At 43.0% G+C, this 19,624-nt stretch overlaps 1 protein-coding gene across 2 annotated transcripts in view; it reads left to right on the forward strand.

Moving 5' to 3' along the window:
* Positions 1 to 19,624, forward strand: part of WLS (Wnt ligand secretion mediator) — a 133,275-nt gene that overhangs the window by 104,752 nt on the left and 8,899 nt on the right. Inside the window, exon 12 of one of the 2 annotated variants that reach the window (XM_019019538.4) lies at positions 715 to 1,550. The exons of the other annotated variant lie outside the window; for it this stretch is intronic. Coding sequence (XP_018875083.1) covers positions 715 to 824 — 110 coding nt within the window. The 3' untranslated portion in view covers positions 825 to 1,550. Of the gene's footprint in view, positions 1 to 714; positions 1,551 to 19,624 lie in introns of those variants that run through there. 2 annotated transcript variants of the gene reach the window in all.

The following is a 19,624-nucleotide window of genomic DNA, read 5'->3' on the forward strand; positions in this document are numbered from 1 at the left end:
GGTAATTAAAACAATTTTTTTTTTAGAGTCAGGGTCTCGCTCTGTTGCCAAGGCTGATCTTAAACTCCTGGCCTCAAGCGGTCCTCCTACCCCTGCTTCTCGAGTAGCTGAGATTGCAGGCCTGAGCCACTGCACCTGGCTCCTATTTTGTAAATTATTCACAGCAAATGTGTTGGTGCCTGACTGACCCATCCGTCGGGAAGTGTGTTATGCTGGTTTAGCTCATCACATTGGTCTTGGCATCAGACGTTCCTTTGCCAGCTCTCTCGTGGGTCTGCTCCTCCACCCAGGACAATTACCTTGCCTACCTCCCAGCTTCCTCATCTGTAAGGCTGGCACGTATGTCATACTGCCTACTTCAGAGGGCTTCTGCGAGGATTAAAGATCACTTACAAAGTGATTAGAATAGTGTCAGGCACAAAGTAAATGCTCATTAAATGTTAATGATTACTATGAATAATATCAGCAGTGAGCTGACTCATGTATCTTAATGACTGTCATCTAGGAGCCAAAAATGGTATTTTAAGAAGTTCTGCAAAGTCCAAGTGAACAGGTTTGGAGTTAGTCCTTGTTCTGAATGTTGTGTGCCCTAGGTGTCTCTGTGTGCTCAGAATGTCAAAGAGGGCTAGCGTCAGGGCAGTTGTCCATGAGATGAACCCCAGCTTGCTTCTCCTTCCTCCTTGAATGCATCTAACACCGAAAACCCTGTTTCAGGCGATCTGGGTGTCCATAGTGGGGAAGAACTCCAGCTCACCACCACTATCACCCATGTGGACGGACCCACTGAGATCTACAAGTTGACCCGCAAGGAGGCCCAGGAGTAGGAGGCTGCAGCGCCCGGCTGGGACGGTCTCTCCATACCCCAGCCCCTCTAACTAGAGTGGGGAGCATGCCAGAGAGAGCTCAATGTACAAATGAATGCCTCATGGCTCTTAGCTGTGGTTTCTTGGACCAGCGGCATGGACATTTGTCAGTTTGCCTTCTGACGGTAGCTTTTGGAGGAAGATTCCTGCAGCCACTAATGCATTGTGTATGATAACAAAAACTCTGGTATGACACATTTTCTGTGATCGTTGTTAATTAGTGACATAGTAACATCTGTAGCAGCTGGTTAGTAAACCTCATGTGGGGGTGGGGTGGGGGTGTATTCCTTGGGGGATGGTTTGGGCCGAATGGGGAGTGGAATATTTGACATTTTTCCTGTTTTAAATTCTAGGATAGATTTTAACATCCTTTGCGGTCCCAGTCCAAGGTAGGCTGGTGTCATAGTCTTCTCACTCCTAATCCATGACCACTGTTTTTTTCCTATTTATATCACCAGGTAGCCTACTGAGTTAATATTTGTCAATAGATAAGTGTCCCTGTTTTGTGGCATAATATAACTGAATTTCATGAGATTTATTCCACCAGGGGTATTTCAGCTTTGAAACCAAATCTGTGTATCTAATACTAACCAATCTGTTGGATGTGGGTTTTAAAAAATGTTTGCTAAACTACCCAAGTAAGATTTACTGTATTAAATGGCCTTCGGGTCTGAAAAGCTTTTTTAACCTCTTGCTTAAAATGCGTTTTATTTCGATAAGATACTTCAAATAGCCTCCAAAAGTGTAGATCCAATCATTTAAATAAACCTGTATGTATATGCATATGTGTACATGCATATCCCCTCCTGCTAAAAGTCATACACATGCGTGCAGATTATTTTCCAGGTTGAACCTAGGGGTGGGGAGTTGATGGGGGAAATAGGTTTCTGAAAAACCAATATACTTTATCATCAAATCAAAGTGTTTGGGGATAATACCTATTCCTGGAGAAAGAGTGACATTTTCTGTCCTGTGTGGTTGGCCTCCCTAGGCTGGCAATGGATGCTCATATGCGTGACAACAAAGGTGGGGAAAACATCACGTGCTTTAGAAGCAGAGCCATCCTCTGCCCTATTCAGACTTCCCCCAATAGCCTTTTTCATTGTATTTTAACACTTGCACTGGAGGTAGCTGAGAGAAAGAACACGGTTTCCTGTTGAAGGTCTGTGATTTATATCTGACCTTGCTATATTTCCTCACTTAAACTGCTTACTGGGGTCACAGTGAAAATTTCAATCAGTTCATATATATGGAAGTGTTTTATGGACAACAAGCCACATAAATGTGTTTTGCCTGGAGTCTAAAACCAGTTTCATAAGTAACTTGTTTTTCAGACACTGAGGTCTGGAGGTCTGGGGCACAGTCCATGTAATTCATCACTCAGCACCCCTAGCCTGCCTTTTCCTGACTTTGGCTTAAAGCGTGGTAAGCAGTGACAGTAGAAAATGCTTTGACTTTGGCTATTCTCTCTAGGCCTTTTCCTAACCTGGTGGACATTGGATGGTGTACGATCCTGTGCACTCAATATCCACTTACCAATCAACCACTGCAGTGCCAGGAATCAAAGGGAGCCGTGCCTCCCAGTCTAGCAGGGAACTCCTGTCCCAGAAGATAGAGGGAACGTTTCTCTATCCTCTGGGTTAGGAAAAGGACTTGAGATAGACCTTAAAGAAGAAAGATTTTACCAGAGCCAACGGGCAAAGGGATCAGCAGTACAAAAATCATAGAAGATGCAAAGCATAGACAATGTTTGGATAAGGTCGCCGATCAGGCCTGGCTGGCACATAGGAATGGAAATAGCAGATGATGAGCCCTGTGCACCTGTGAGCCAGATGGAGAAGGGTTTTTAATGCTGTGGTAAGAGTTACAAGACTTAGCCTCAGATATTAGGCAGAAAAGTGATACGATCAGAATGATTACTGGAGCCTGGAGAGGCTGGACAAGCCCAGAAAAGAGATCACAGAGACTGGAACCAGGATAGTAGCAGAGGACTTGGAGGAGAGGATTATTTTGGAGATAAAATGCACAAGGTTTTAATGTTCTGGATGTGGGTTGCACAGAAAGTAAGATCAGGTCAAATTTCAAGCCCTCGCTGGGGAAGGGAATGGGTGGGGTTTCGGACAGAAAGAGAGATTCTTGGATGACAAGTGTCAGTGGATTCAGTACTTAAAGTTTTCTAAGTAGGAGCCAACTCTAACAAGCTTAGCTAAGAGAGACAGACTGTACTAGAACTTTCCTAGCATATATGAGAGATCCATGGAAGAGTTTAATTAACCAGGAAGATGGGAAGTGGGGCAGCTCTAAGGGGCCCTAGCACCAGGAATCCATGCACCTTTCTCTCAGAGCAGTACCATTCACTACTGAGTCTTTATCCAGTTCTTGTTTCTCTCACTTACAAACTAGGAGCCTTAGGCAGGTGGCTGTCCCTGTGCCAGTCACCTGTGACCAGGAAGTCAGGTCAAATGGCTGCTTGGGGCCTACCTTATAGATCGGTGTCCATCTCCAAAGAATGGAGAATCCATTTGGAATTGGGCAAACAATCAGAAAAGATCTAGCACAGTGGGCAAGATGAGGAGTTTGGGTTTGCCTGGGCTAAGTTTTAAAAGCCATCTCTTTGAGGAAATGAGCTAACAATTAGAACTGAGGGGTCCAGCAGATTGGGCAGCCACCACCATTGAGAGGAAGAAGGACAACTGGGCAGAGCAGCAAAACATCAAGCAGATGACCACCAAGAGTGGTGAGCCAGACATGGCTGTATTCTATAGGAAAGGGGAAGAAGATAAGGTGGATAAATCAGAGAAATGTGGGGTTTCAAAGAAAGAACCAGATTCACAAGGAAAACACAACATTAGATGTCCTGAGAGGTTCAGCAGCATTTAAGGATCCAAGTCTCTTGGATTTGGTGGTTTGGCTGTGTGTAACCTTCTTAAGTGGCAAGGGCAGAAGGTAGACAAAGTAGAGCAGAGTCAATGGGCAATTGTGGTGGGAAGGAAGGAGGTAAAATGGTTGCTCCGAGAAGAGCCAGAGTAAAATGCAGACTTGTGTTTTTCAGTCCGCAGGGAAGTGAACTAAGTTTATAAACCTGAAGGGTGAGATCCAACCATGAAGGAAAGATGATGAGGAGCTAATGTAAGCCACAAGCAAAATCAGAGTTTTGGGACCAAGAGTACAAGTTGATGAGTTAGCATCGAAGGAGTGAAAAGACACTTTCATCCTGAGACAGGAGAGAAATAACAAACAGACAGTGGAGGAGAAACTTGAGGTCCAGAGGAGATGGGTTGCAGTATGTCCCCTGGCTGTTCTGCCTTCTCCACCGATGTGTAGTGGGTGTTGGAGTTTCACTAACGAAGTCTCCATTTCAAGAATGCAGGTTGGATGCAACCCATTTCAATCAGTGGAAAGAGAAGTGGAAACTCAAGAGGTGAGAAAATGCTTTTAGTAAGGACCATCAACCTAGAGAAAAATTTATTATTGGCCATGATACCAGTTTTATACATTGTCATAATAAACATTTTTCCGGCAGCTTTAAAGGATATTATAGGAAAAAAGTATATAATTTTACAGATGTCTGTTTTTAAAAAATTAGAAAGTTTACCAATACTTACAACAAACAAATAAAATGCAATTGCTATATCAAACTGAAAACAAAATCAGTTTTATGTTGGTTATCCCAGTGGCTTTTCACTATGTATTGTTCCTACAAGAAAATGTCCATAGTAATGAAATAAGTGATTCCACGTGTGACTGCCCAAGGGTGGTTTTAACCATTTCTCAGAACTGAGATAAAGCTCTAACAATTCTGATGCCTGAGTTCAGCCTATAATCTCAGAGCTGATGGGGCCCTTGGAACTCATACCCCTGGGGCCCCAGCAGGTAACTTTGAGAAGTTCAAGAGAAATGTCAGGGGAGGTTGGAGGACCTCCCAGTGTTCACATGGTAGTGGCCGCGCCCTGGTCTTGGGTCTCATCCTCACCTTGTCAGTTCTAGAAACTATATTTTATCTACTCTTTCAAATTGAATCAGGCTCCCAAAGGCTGAATGGTAACACTGGGGAATCTATAAACTAGAATTTCTGTGTGATCTTTTACAGTAAAGAATGCATATATCTTGTGGGCCCATCATCGTAGACTTCCTTCCTTCCTATTTTCAGGTAACCATGGAGGCTAAAAGAGGAAATAGAAGCTTTTTGGTAGACAAGGAATAAATTCACAGAGAAACTGCTGTCCTTGGAAGAGATAATGTCCTAACCCTGTGCCTCCAAAGGAAATATACACAGCTCCCTAAAAAGTGCCTAGCATAGTGTGGGAATTCAATCAGGAAGAGTCGGTGAGAGAGTGAACACGCTTGACTAATCCCCATCTCTCTCTGCTGCGTGACCCTGAATTATTTGGGACCCATCTTGTTGATTCAAGCTGACTCATCAGGATGTCAGTGCAGTTGGTCAGGCTCAACTTGCCGGTGCGTCCAGACATTCATGAGCCTGTACTTTGTCTTCTGTATTTCAAGGTCCTTTTTATCCTGTAGTGCTCCGGGAACCATCTGACTTCTGCAGGCTGTCTCTCCATCATGTTTTGATACGTGATTGATTTTGTTGCATGGGGATAACTTGGTTTCTGAGATGACATTAGCAGCCCCTTTTCTGCTGACATCGGGGGGCCTTCTAAGCATGTCTTGAAGTGTTCAGAGCTTCCTGTCTCCTGTGACAACACACTGATCTCTCAGGGAGGAATGCCCTTCACTACTGAGACCAGACCTTTCCTTTGTGACTTTTCCTTATTTGGATTGATGGAACCCCTTTTTGTAGGGCCTGCCCCACTCAAGTCTTCCCTACCCCAGGCTCAGCATCTCAGCTCCTGAACCCCTCCTCCAGACATGGTTTCTAGAAAGTTCTCCCATTACTACTTACCTGTTAACTGCATCCTAGCTTCTCAATGTTCCAAAATATGATGTTCAGATGGCAGGACTGCTCCAGCTGGCACAGATTAGTGTGAAAATGTCCCTTCCTGTACTAGGGCTTGATGTCCTAGGAAAATGGTACAGGATTTTTAAAAATACTCGCTTCTTACTTTTTTGCTTCTCATGACCAAGCAACCACTAAATACTTAGTTTTAAAAATTTGTATTACCAATACCTTCTCTGTATTCAGCAATATTTTTGACTTAATGGTAGAACTTTACATATATCCCTGTTATGTATATTTTTTCCCATACACCAGTTAGGTTAAGGGACATCTTTAGCTTTTAAAAAAGTACAGTTTGAAATATAAAGTAAAAGCAGCTAAGTCTTTTCCAAGTACAAAGTGAATTGGTTCCAATTGCTAGAGAATTTACAAATATATATTCACCTGAGGCCAGAAAAAGCTCCTTTGGCCTAGGCCTCTCTCCTTTATCAAGCTCTCTCCATCACGAGTATGCACATATGCACACACACACACACACAGAATTTAACAGCAGTGATGTGTGTTGTAATATGCAACTTTGTAAGTTACATATCACTCCCCAATACCACCTTCTCAGTCACAGAGTAGAGATCTTACTTCACAAGAAGTGAGACTCAAAGAGGTGAAGTGACCTGTGCAAGGTCACCTATTACAGTGCCAGAGTTGGAACTAAAGGAACTTCAGTCTGTGAACTTCAGTGTCTTTCCAGTAGCATATTTGCAGCAGAAGAGTCAAGAATGTTGTGAGCTGCAACTCTCACTAGAACCAAATGACCTTATTGGGAGATGTTAGTCCAGCCTTAAAAACAAGCTCTTCACCTCCATGGATGGCAAGTGTCTGCCCTCTTCAGGCTAAATCGAGAATGACATCTATAACTGAGCAAATCCTCAGAACCCAAGTCAGACCTTGGATTATTGCTTTTCAGTAAGTTCTGGTCCTGGCTCTGTCTCTAACTCTTGCTGCGGGACCCTCAGGGAAGCTACCCACCCCCTTCACCCCACCTGAATGAGATGATTTCTGAAGTCCTCATCAGCCCTGATTCTAAGCCTCATAAGGAAGAGTAGGTGTTAATGGCATCCTAGGGCAATGGTAGGCGCCTGATGCAGATCTGCTGTGAGCCATGTGCTGGCATCACAGGGGTGGTTTATTAATTTCATTTATCATCTGGACAGCCCCTTCTTATAACTTACATCCTTGCCTCTTCTGAGGCTCTAAGATCCCCAAGGTGGCTCCTGTATCCAGAAACCCCTTGGCCTTCCCTCCCAGTTAAGCAAGATCTCTCTTCAACTCAGGGATGCTGAGAGATTGAAAGTGAACTACACACAGGAACAGCCAAGACAGGAGTTCTTTCTATAGCACCATGCTTGGCTGATGTTCTTTACACGGAGTGGGCAGGATTTTTAAAACAGCATTTGTGCCTTTTAGCCTGGGATCCTCCTAAAAGCAGACTCTGGGACAAGGATTTGTGTGCAAGTAGCTGGCTTGAAAGGTGATTCCAGGAAGCACTGAGGTGGCATGGAGAAGCAAGGCTGAGAAGAAGGGAATGCAAAGAACAGCCACCAAGGTGCACGGTCAGGGTCTCTGTCAAGCTGTGAGGAACATGCTGCAGAATTGTCCCCTGGGGCTGAGGAATTTGTGAGAGACAGCCACTCACTCCCATCCTTTGTAGGTAGAGGGCCACCCCCAGGCTCTTAGCTACTTGGAACTAGGGCCAGCTTGAGGAATATGGGTGAGGCACCCATGGCCTCTGCTACATTGTTTTTAATCCAGTCTCAAAAACAAAATGGTCCTATCACAGAAACTCTGCAAAAATACATGAAAGAGTAAAGAAAAACATGTAAACATTTTACAATTACTCTATCCAAAGATAAATACTGTTAAAATGTCAGTATGTTCTTACACAAGTTTTTTCCATGCATATATGTGTAGATTTATATAAATTAAGATTGTATTATACATAGAAAATAAATTTCTGGACAGTTATATAGCCTGCCCTTTTCAAAATATATCTAGGAAATCTTTCTATGTTATTATGTTGTCTTCTATAACATGATTTTCATGACTTTACTATTATAGTCTCTAAAAAGGATGGTTCATAATTTCTACTGGACATTTCAGTGGTTTGCAAAGTTTGACTATTACAATATATGTTGAAATGAGCATCCTTGGATATAAATCTTTTTTGTACATCACTGATTGTTGCCTTAGTATCAATTCCTAAGAGCTACTGGGTTAAAGATCAATTATTCATTCAATAAGCATATGTTGAACATCTAATTTTGGGCCAGGTGCTTTTTTTTTTTTTTTTTTTTTTTTTTGAGACAGAGTCTTGCTCTTGTCACCCAGGCTGGAGTGCAGTGGTGCGATCTCGGCTCACTACAATCTCCACCTCCTGGGTTCAAGTGATTCTCCTGCCTCAGCCTCCTGAGTAGCTGGGATTACAGGCATCTGCCACCATGCCCAGCTAATTTTTTGTATTTTTAGTAGAGATGGGGTTTCACCATGTTGGCCAGGCTGGTCTCGAACTCCTGACCTTGTGATTTGCCCGTCTTGGCCTCCCAAAGTGCTGGGATTACAGGCGTGAGCCACCACACCCAGCCGGGCCAGGTGCTATTGTAAGCATTTGGGGCAGATCAGTAAACAATGTCCCTATCATTGTGAAGTATATTGGTGTGGTAAAGGAAGGCGGGAGGGAGGAGGCAATAGATAGTAAGGTGATAGCGATGAAGGCTACACAGAAAAGCATTTATCATGGGCACCTGTAAGCAAACAGAGCCCTCCAGAACTGTGCCAACAGCAGAATGAGAGAGGCTGTGGCCCGCATCCTCACTGACACTACGTAGTTTTGAAATTTACAACTTCAAGATGCAGAAATTGAATTTTGCATTTACTTCATTACCAGTAACACTGAGCATGTTTCATGTTCCTATGACTTGATATTTTTAGGTTGTCAGTTCAGATTCTTTATCCATTTTCTTGAGAGTCTGATTTAGTATATTTATCTTTTGTCTGTTACACGGGTAGCTCAACTTTTCTCCATTTGTCACTAGCTTTTATTTTGATTTGGATGTTTACCAGGATATAGAGCTTTTTAATTTCTATGTAGTCAACCTGTACATTTTTTCTTTTATAGTTTCTAGTTTTGCTTTCATGCTTAAAGAAATATCCCCTAAGATAATAGGTCACCCACATTTTTTCTAGTTTTAAAAATTCTGTTTTTTTTTTTCTCATCAATTCATATAGAATTTGTTTCCCAGCTGGAAGACCAATTAAATATTTTTTCCAGACAGTTATCCTAGCATGATTTTTTGGATCATAATTGGGAAGGACAGGATCTAGCAAGCTGGGGAGATCATGTCACTGGGTTACCCCCGGAGCAGTGGTGAGGCTTGGGTGTCAGAGCCATCCCATCCACAAGTGGTGCCAGAAGGCACCAACAAGACCCAGAAGCTCCCCAGGAACTCACCTCCGACTGCCAGTGAGGGTCCTGTCTGTGACAAAGAAATGTGCCATCGGGGGAAGATAAGCGTCCACTGCAGCACAGAGGAAACACAAGAGCTGCAGGCACGGGCTCAGTGAGCCAAGGAAGTCAGTGGCAGTGGCCGCCTGGCCAGGGTCCCTGGAGCTCCCAGAAGCTGCCCTCCAAAGCAGTCTGCTCCTCTGTGCCACAGTGCAGAGGAAAGGTGTCTGGGGCCAGAAGCTGATGGCCGTATTGACTGGATGACAAACAGGAACCACGTGAGCCTCCTGTTGGCAAAAGAGAACATGTGTGATGAGGCTGTATAATGGACAGCAGAAGGCCTTGGCTAGGGCTCTAACGTTACCCCTAATTGCTGTGTGTTCTTGGCCAAGCTATAGTACCTCTCTGGGTCTAGTTATCAAATTACATGTTGTTTAAAAAATTATACTAGGTTTAGCAGCATTCATTGGTTGGGAAGAATACTGTATAAGGATCCACTCTAGATGTCATGGTTTGCAGTACAAGCTGCAATTGTACAGATAAAGTTTGGGAGTGTGTACAGTATACTAGCTTGATGCAGAGGAGTGAGTGTGGGGGCAGGGGGAAATATGATTAGAGAAAACGGAGAAAGGAGGAAAAGCAGGGATGGAGGGAGGGAGGAAGGAAATTGAAAGTAAGTTGAGAAGAAATGGAACCAAGATTTTTTGTGAGTTGAATGCCTGACAATCATTCTAACCTGCACAAAGGTGAGTGGGAGGGGTCGGGGCCAGTCGTACAGGTACATGGCAACCTTTTATTTCCCTAACTGGCTCAGGAGGGGACAGTTCTGTTAGCCTTCAAAATTAAAACCACCCTTGCCCACAATTAATCAGTCCACAGCTATTTGCTGCCCTCTGCTGGCCAAGACAAACAATGGCTGCATTGCAAAAGAGTTTTATCTTGAAAGAAATAGATTCATTCACCCAACAACTGTTTATAGAGCCCCTATTAAGTACCAGGCACTGTTCTAACACAGACCAGTAACCAACATAGACAAAGACTCCTGCCTTCATGAGGCTTAACAACAATTAAAATATCTAGCATGTAGAATCCCTGCTATGGATGTGCCAGGTAGGATTTTAATCACTTGATATTTATCAACTTCTTTAATCCTTAAATGAACCCTATGAGGTAGGCACAATTGTTGGCACAGAGAGGTTGGGTGATTTCCCTAAGGTCACACAGCTAGGAAGTAACAGCCTGGTTCAACTCAGCCAATTTAGCTCCTGCTGCCTCTGTCACCAATGAGTTCTAATAGATGCATTGCCCTTCCTGCCCAAAATTTTGTATAGGCGGAGCCATTATTAGATGGAAAAGCAAAAACACTGGTCTTCTGGCTCAGCCACTGTGTGACCGTGAGCCTGGCCTTACCCCGTGTGGTTGTCAGGGGAGTCATCCATAAGAAGTGTATGCTTACACGGGCCCTGCTGATTGTTGTCCCTGTCCTCTTCCTCCCTCCCCGATGCTGGCCCTGGGACAGGAGGGTCAAGGAAGCCAAAGGCCTGAATCTCCGAGCTGCTGCTCCTGGTCCCTATTTATTGTAAGGTCCTGTGAACCCTGCTTCTCCAGCTCAGCATTAATGGGGAGGGAGCAACCTGGAAGTTAATGAAGAAATGAGGGACTTCCCTGTTAGGGTGAGTGCTCTGGGATAAAGGGACAACCTACAGCAAGAGGACTTCAGGACAGCTGCAGGGGAGAGCTGGCAGCTCCCGACCAGGAGGTGCAGAGCTTGCCAGCCTCCAGGGTGAGCCATACAAAAATGCCAGTGACTGCTGCCAGGAGGGAGATGGTGGAAGACTAGTGGAATAGAGCAGCAAGGGGGTCCTTGGAATTGCTTAGAAGCCCTCGATTGCTATTTGTTAATTTAAAACAAAAAAAATTATGCCTAACCTCATACAAAAATTTTAACTTTATAAGAAGAGAAAAACATATTTTAAAGTCTCATTTGAAAATGCCTTCAGAAATTTGATGTTTTTAAAAAGCAAATTTTAAAAAGTATTCCCCCCTCATAACAAATGTCCAAGCAACAACAAGAGTAATAGCGGCTCTTTACAAAGCACTGATAATGTGCTGGCACCTCACAGTAGTCCCATGATATAGGTACGTTCATTTATACCAATTACCAATGAGCATGCTGGAGCTCAGAGAGGTTGAGTGACTTGCCCTGTGTCACACAGCCAGCACTCAAGGCTGTGCCCGACTGACTTCATTATCACCACCCTATACTTTGTCTCAAAGGGAGGGAATGTTAAACTGAGTGAATTGGCTCTAGGCCCCAGGGACTGCCTAGTGAAGAATGGCAAATTCCTAGTGTAATCCCAAGAAGCAGGGGCAATTTATCCTTGGGTTTGTCTGACCACACAGCAGAGGTTCCAGCTTCATTACTGGGGTTCTAGGCATGTGCGTTGGTGCAATCTGGAAGCAACAGATCTTCTTCGTGTCCCTGAGAGGGAGAGGGTTAAGCCACCTCTTGCATGATCTGGATTTGACAGCCTGGAGCAGCCATAACCCCAAGGAGCTCCAGAGGGACCTCCTGAAAAGCAGTCACTGAGTTGAAACCCAAGGTGCAACCCATGACTGGGTGTGGTGGGGTGGGGGGGTGTATCATTATTTTCAAAGACTGAGACCCAGGGAAAGGCCTGTCACAGGCCACACAGTGGCTGCAGACCAGCATTGTGAGAAGATCCCAGGCCTTATAATCCAAGCTTAGTCCTACCTGCAGTCCAGCACTGTGCTGAGCCTTCTATGACTGCCCCAGAGCAAACCAGGTGTCCCCTCCCAGGCCTACCACTGAGGTCACTCCAGCCTATACCTGCCCAATTAGGGCTGCTTCACACCTAAGTGGCACCCCCAGAGGGGGTTCTCTGTTCTTCCTTTACCCTATTCCAGAAGGAATAAGCCCATGGTGTGATAATTGGCAGTTTTGCTAAGGCACAGATGTGAATCTTGCCCACTTCTGGGATGGGGCTCTGAGCAAGTCTCTCAGCCTTCGGGGGCTGGCTCGGGGGATCAAGGGGACCAGTGGTCACTCCACCATCTGGCCAGTTTAGTCTGCACCAGTCAGTTGCCTGTCACCTAGGTCTCAGAAGTCACATTCAGCATGAAACGGATTAAAACGAGGAGCCAGCTCTGTGCCTCAATTTCTTCATCTGCAGAAATGAGGATTATACCACTTAGCATTGCTGTTGGGAACATATGAATTAGGACAGTGCTTGGCATATAGTAAGTTTTAAAAAGGTATCTATCATTGTCTTTGCCATCATCATCATTATAGATTCTTGACACCTGTGGAATATATATAGCCCATGACTTTCTTGAATCCCCGAAATGACAAATAAGGAATGCTTATATTGGCTCCTAAATTTCTCCAAATGACATATTTCAGCTATAGAATCCAGTGTTTTCTGTATATATCCTCCTTATGCCACAAGTTAACCAGTAGTTGGCAGTCTCCGAGTCCCTCTATCTTTCCAGCCCTCTGATCCTCACCCTATCCCAAGCTGAGACCTTGGCCCAGAGCCTCAGCCTGGCAGTAGGCATGATTCAGATTTGTTCCTCAGCAAAACTGCCAGTTATCACCCCATGGGCTCACTCCATCTGCAGTCATTGAAGCCAAGAAAGTTGAATCTGGGAATGCCAGAAGGTCCACTACTGGTTTCTCAAGGTGTGTTTCACAGGATGCTGGTTCTGTTGAGTGATTACAGTCGGTGATTTGTTGTTGAGCCATCAAATACAGTTGAGTAGCATTGGATTTTTAAGCATGTTTCTTTCTGAGGAGATCTCAGTCTTGAACACGCCACCTTTCTGAATCTGAGGCATGAGATGTGCTCTTTCTCAAATGCACATTATCATTCTGCTCCCTTTCACTGTAGGACAGCTTGTGGGATTTGCTGTCCTGTAGCAAGGCTTTTCAAGCCTTTCACTGCAGACAGTTCACCTGGGAGCATATTGTAAAGTGCAGTTTCTTACTCAGAAGGTCTTGGGAAGGGCCTGAGATGATGCATTTCTAACATGCTCCCTGGAGGTGCTGATGCAGCTGCTCCACACACCAGACTTGAACAGTGAGGCTTGCGGCAATATTTCTAAGAGATCTGTCTGCCATGTCCCCTACCCAAGGGGGTCCCATGCCATCCCTTTTACAGCCCTAACACCTGCCAAAGTGCTTGGATCATATGAAAAACAGACTTGGCCAGGAGCTGAAGTGGAGGCTCATAAGGGCAGAATTTCTGTCTGTTTTGTTCTCAGGTATATTTCCAGAAACTAGAACTGTGCCTGGAACACAGAGTGGCTCAGTAATTACCTGGGGAATGAGTAGATTACTAGGGTCATTCAGCAAAGAGATGCCCTTTTCCAGGCATTTTCTGGCATTCACTGTTCTGAGTGGTGGTAGATTTGAGTCCAGGGCTTCTGCAAACTCACCAAAGGTCCTTTGCATCCAAAGCATCTCTTTCTAAAACTCATAAATCTGACTGAACAACCTATCTATAAGGCCTCCACCTATAAGGATATGGATATTTTTATGGACATGCGAGGTTGGATGACTCAGGATATGAGTAAGCCCAGAGCTTCAGCCAATATGGTCTCAGAGTGACAGATGGAGAGAGAAGGCTTCCTGTGGTGGGACTAAGGAGCATGGGCCTCAGGCTGACCAGTGTCCTCAGAATAAAGGGCTTTAAGATGGGGCCAAGGCGTTCCAAGCCAAGTTCATGGGCAACTAACTAAATGAAGTTCATGGATTTGGCCTCAACCTTGTTCTGATGCTCTCACTGCCAACCTAGGCGGGGAGCCAAATTCCTTGCTCTTTAACAGTTTGTCTGTTTGTTTTGGTCCAAGAGGCCAGGAAGAGAAGATATTTGTTTCCATGGTAATTGCCTGGAATGATTCTTAAGTAGAGGAGCCTGAAGGGCAAGTCTTCTCATTAGGTTTCCACCTTCAAGGAACTTAAAATCTTCTTAACAATCAAGGTTCCCAATACATGAACCATGCAGTCAGTGACCAATGGGAGGTACAAGGACACTTTTCAGTAACTCCTGATTGGGGGCAATTGAGAGGGCTTCCCAGAAGACTGAAAATGAGCCAAGCCTTGAAAGAGTTGGATAAAAGGTGAGGGTAAGGGAAGAGTATGAGAGTGTGGAGATGCAACTTTACAAGCATTATTTGGGTGGCAATGACTAAAGTAGCCTGTTTAGCAGAGAGTCTGGGGTGCAGTGAGTAGAAAAGCAACTTGGAACCGGAGTGTACACAGCATTGAATGTCAGGCCGTGGAGGCTGGACACCTGGGCCCATTCTTTAGAACTAGAGCCTGAGAAGTAGGTGGGACCCACACATTTTGCTTTTGGGTTCAGGCAACCATGGGGAGACAGCCTCCTGAATAAAGCCAAGAGGAGACTGCTGAATTGGTAGAGAATGAGAGGGTCCAGCCAGTAGGTACTGTTGTACAGCTAGTGCACTGCATAAGAGCACCTGGCCAGGAGAGCAAGTAAGGACAGAAATACAGTTGTCGCTCCTCTCATCAATCTATGCACCCTAGCATGGGCTGCCTTCTCCCAGAGGGACTTCTTCTCTGTCCACAAAGACATCTGCACAGGCTGGCGCTGACCCAGTTGGCTCAAGCCACAGCCAGAGAATGTTTTCTCCTTGTGGCCAAGGCATTTTCTTAGAGCAATGAATACTGTACATTCCCAGAGTGTCCCAAGGAGGGCACTGCTTAGCTTTGAACAGAACGATAAAGCACTGCATGCACGGTTCTGAGAATGCAGTTAGTACCAGAGCAAGCCAGTTTTCTGCTCCTGCTGGCTGTCAGAACAAGGGAGCAAATGGTTGGTAATAGTACACTTCAATTGAATTCAACTAAATCTTCTTCTGGCAAGGAGAGGCAGCCCAAGCAGGACATACACCAGAACAGAGCATCTCATCTGCAGCCCCAAAGATCCTAAAGTTTGGACAGCAGCCATCTGACCTGTGGGTTTGGGTGGAGACCTGCATGCTTCATAAAATATCCAAATGTTTCCCGACCCACCAGCAAACATCATGTATGTGTAGAGAGATGTAAAGGGCTCATTCAAAGGACTGTTATAGAGAGGATGTTTCTCAATAGGGGCACACTGGCATTTAGGGTGCAACTGTCTCACACATTGGAGCATATTTAGCCAGCAGGGTCCCCCAGTCCTTGTGACAACCAAAAAAATCCCTCCTCCGTGTTTAAATGCTGCATTGGAAAGGTTGAATCCAAATGAGAACTGAGCAGCCCTTCTCTCTACAGAAAAGACAACAGGCCCAGTGATTTGGCCAAGACCACAAGGCTGGGGAAGAAAAAACAAGAATTAGTACCCAGGTTGCCCACTCCTTACCACTTGTCATCAGCTTCTCCCACCAGTGTGGTCCTTCTTTCTCCCAGCCTTAGTTATTCTCTAGGTTTCTGCATTGAAACCACAGAACATGCTAGAACCAAGTGATGTAGTTCATCTATGGTCCCCAAAGGCTTATATAAAGCTGTCTTAGCTCAGGCTACTATAACAAAAATACTATAGACGGAGTGGCTTAAACAACAGACGTTTACTTCCTACCATTCAGGAGGCTGGAAGTCTTAAGACCACGGTCAAGATTAATCTAGATATGAATTCCTTATGTTTTCATTTATGGTACCTTTTGATGATTTGTGTAGTTGATTTACCAATGTTTTCTTTTTTAATGGGTACTTGTGTCTTTTAAAAAAATTCTTTAAATAAATTTCAAGATTATAAAAATATTCTATATTTCTTCAAAATTTTTAAGACTTTGCCTTCCATATTTAAGATTCTATTCCATCAAAAATTAATTTTTGTATGTAAGAGAATAACGAGCTTCTTTAATTTTTTTCCTATATGGATAACTAATGCTCTCAGCACCATTTATTGAATAAGCCACTCATGATCTACAACACAATATCGTTTATCGAGCAAATATATATATATATACACACATATATATACAAACATATACATACATACACATATACACACATATATATATGGAGGGAGGGAGAGAGAGAGAGAGACAGAGAGACAGACAGAGATTTTTGGGGGCTTCTTAGTCTGTTCCACTGGCTAATTTGATTATCCTTACCTCAAAACCATACTGTTTTAATTACTTTAGCTTTTTAATAAGGCTTGCAATCTAGAAAAGCACATTCCTTCATCCTGTTTGTCCTCAGAATGTCTTGGCTCTTCTTGGACATTTGGTTTTTTATTTAATGCAATAATAATATGTCACTAAAATTATTGAGACTTTTATTTTCTTTGCAGAAAAATTTTAGACTACCATTTAAATTTATTTAATGATTATAAGGCTATTTAGGTTTTCCATTTCTTCAGTTGGTTTCACAAGTTTTTCTGGGCATTTTAAATTGTTTCCAATGTATAGACATAAAGTAGTGTAGATTATTCTTGCTCTTTTGGCACTTAAAATATTTTTTCAACTTAAATTTTTTAAAAATCTTTTTAAAATTTAATTTTGCCTATCTGTAGATATGTTCCTTTGTTCATACATATTTATACCTTCACTTTTCTCAATCTTACTAAAGATTAATCTATTTTTAATAGTCTTTTTAAAGAATTTTTGATTTGGTAGTGCTTCTATTTTATCTTTAATTCCTACTAATTTATGCCTCTTACTGTATTATATATTTTTTTTACTTTTTGTGTTGTGTTCCAATGCAAATTCAGTTGATTCAATGATTTCCCCACCACCAGTTTAGGATTTGGTTTTCTTAGCTCTGGTAACATTGTTATCAATTCTTCATTTATATTCCATTTTCCAGAAGTTTGTTGCTGGTATCTCATCTCATATTTTGCCCATTCTTGTGGGTTTATATGATTGTTTAAAATCCCTTTGCTGTAGTTTTAATAAGTTTGGAGAAGGGAGTAAAATGAGCTGTATGTGTTCAATATATTATCTTTACTTGGAACCTATAATGATTATTGATCCTTCTTTCTTATTTATAATCTTTTTTTCCTGTGCTATATTCTGTTTAATTTCTTCAACTGTATTTTCCACTTCACTAATTCTTTCCTCTGTTTTAATAACATTTTTCATTTCTAAAAGTTATGTTTGTCTTTTTCAAATCTACCATTTCACTTTTTATAGTCTAGCATTGCATGCCTATTTCTGTGACTTCATATTTTTTGAATGAATTTTATAATTATTATACATTTCAAATATTCTCATTCCAACATTTAAAGTTCTTAGAAGTAGAAGTCTGGCATACCTCATCTCTTCTACCTCTTGCTTATAGTGGTTTGCTTTCTTGTGTGTTTGATTATATTTCATTGATCACATTTTATTGAGTGCTCATATATTGTTGCTTAATCCACGAAATCTAAGGACCCAAATTGAGGAAGCTTTTCTCCAGAGAGATTTGTTTTTGTTGAGAGCCAGAGGGTTACCCACCTATAGAAACTTTAGCCCACTGCTAGGACCCCAGGCTTAATCTATCTTGTTAGCTGGCTTTTGATTGCAGTTTTAACATCAGCATTTGCCAGCAGGGCAACCCTGCCTTTCACCTATACTTAGCACTTATTGCTGTGTGTTCAGGTCTTTGTTGGGGGTGAAGGTGGTAGTGCATAAGTGGTACATAACTTCTTGCAAGCCCAGGAATAAAATTAAAAGTATACTTTGTCAGGTTGTCTTTATTTTATAGCACTAAGCATTTCATAATATTTCATTCCTCATAGTACCAGAAGTGCTCTTTAATACTTTCATATTGAATTCTACTAACACGGGCCCCTCCAGGCATTACCATTTCTTTCCCTCATATATATATTTTTTGGCCTTTCTCTGGGTCCGTGGTATCTTTAGTGTGCCAATTTTCCCCATAAGAAAAGCTCTCAATTTTTTAATGTTCTTTGACTTCTGTTTTACTTTCCCCAGAGAATAAACTTATAGCCTTGAGCTGTACATTATAGTCACCATTAGCTCCATGTGGCTATTAAATTAAAATTAATTAAAACTAAGTAGAATTAAAAATTCAATTATCAGTGAAAAAAAATCTCAAAAGAATCAAGGTGATTCAGCTCAGTATTTGATGAATTCCTTTAAGGCCAGTGAACTACTCTTTGAGCTCATTGCCCACCTCAGTCCAATCACCCACAGTGGAGTGGGAAGGGGGCATCTGGTGTAGACCATAGCACACTAGGGGCTGGGTGGCTGGAGTGGGTACACTGCCTTAGAGGTGGGAGGGACACAGTGGTAGGCATTTTTAATATCCTCCATGACTTCATTTGGATTTTAGGACAATCCTTGACATAAACTTTATTCCTGCTTTTGGCCTCTTAAGAGATGAAGAAACTGAAAATCTGAGAAATGAAATGAGTTACCCAAAGCTACACAGATACCAAGTAGAAAAGACAGGATTCCTTTTCCAATAAGCTGGGATTATTCAAATTTCAAATGATTTGGGACCAGGCATCCAGAGTTCCAGTCTTCCCTGTCCTAACATATAGGATGATGCTTCACAAGCTGATTCCTGCCCCACCCACAGCACAGAGCTATTGTCAGAACAGTGAGAGAATGGATGGGAAAGAGCTCTGGAATGCACGAATATTGTATACATATAAAGATTGTGGTCCCCATTTTAAAGACTAATAAAAGACCTATTGACTCAAGACTGTGAGCAGGCTATCATGAGCTTTTTGGCCTCAGGATTGTCCCTAGCTGGTGATTCATCTCCCGGGGAGCTGGGTCTGGAAGGCTCTGTAGCTGGCCTTCTGCCACACTGGAGAGTGCGCTTCTCTTCTGCATTGTAATCACCTCAGAGCCTGGGATGTGTCCCACAGACCCGGGTCTGAATCTCTGTCCTGCTGCTTCTACCGTTGTGCCCATGATGGGGTAGATTATCCACATGTCTCATTTCCCTTCTGTGTAACATGTGGGTAATAAAAAAAATAGCCCCTGCCTTACAGGTTTGCCATGAGGATCAAATGCAATAAAGCATGTAAAACGTAGGAAAGTGCCTGGCATATGAGAGATTCACAGTAAATGGAAGATAATGTTTTTTTCCCCCTTCTCTCTCAGAGTGAGGTACAGTTGAAAGGTACTTTCACATGTATTTATTCAGTTAATCTCCTGTGCTATCCTGCCAGGTAAGTATTGTTATTCTCATATTGCAGATGAGGATACTGAGGCAAAGAGGTTGAGCTGAATGGCTTAAGGTCACATGGCTAGTAAGTGGCAGAGTTGGGACTTGAAGCAATGTCTTCTCATTGCAGACCCTAAACTCTTGTCACTCTATCTATCCTCCTACCTTCCAGCTGTTAAACATCCTTTTGCTCTCTGACAATAAAAAAC

This window comes from Gorilla gorilla, chromosome 1 (genome assembly GCF_029281585.2).
Source record: "Gorilla gorilla gorilla isolate KB3781 chromosome 1, NHGRI_mGorGor1-v2.1_pri, whole genome shotgun sequence".
Lineage (NCBI taxonomy): Eukaryota > Metazoa > Chordata > Mammalia > Primates > Hominidae > Gorilla > Gorilla gorilla.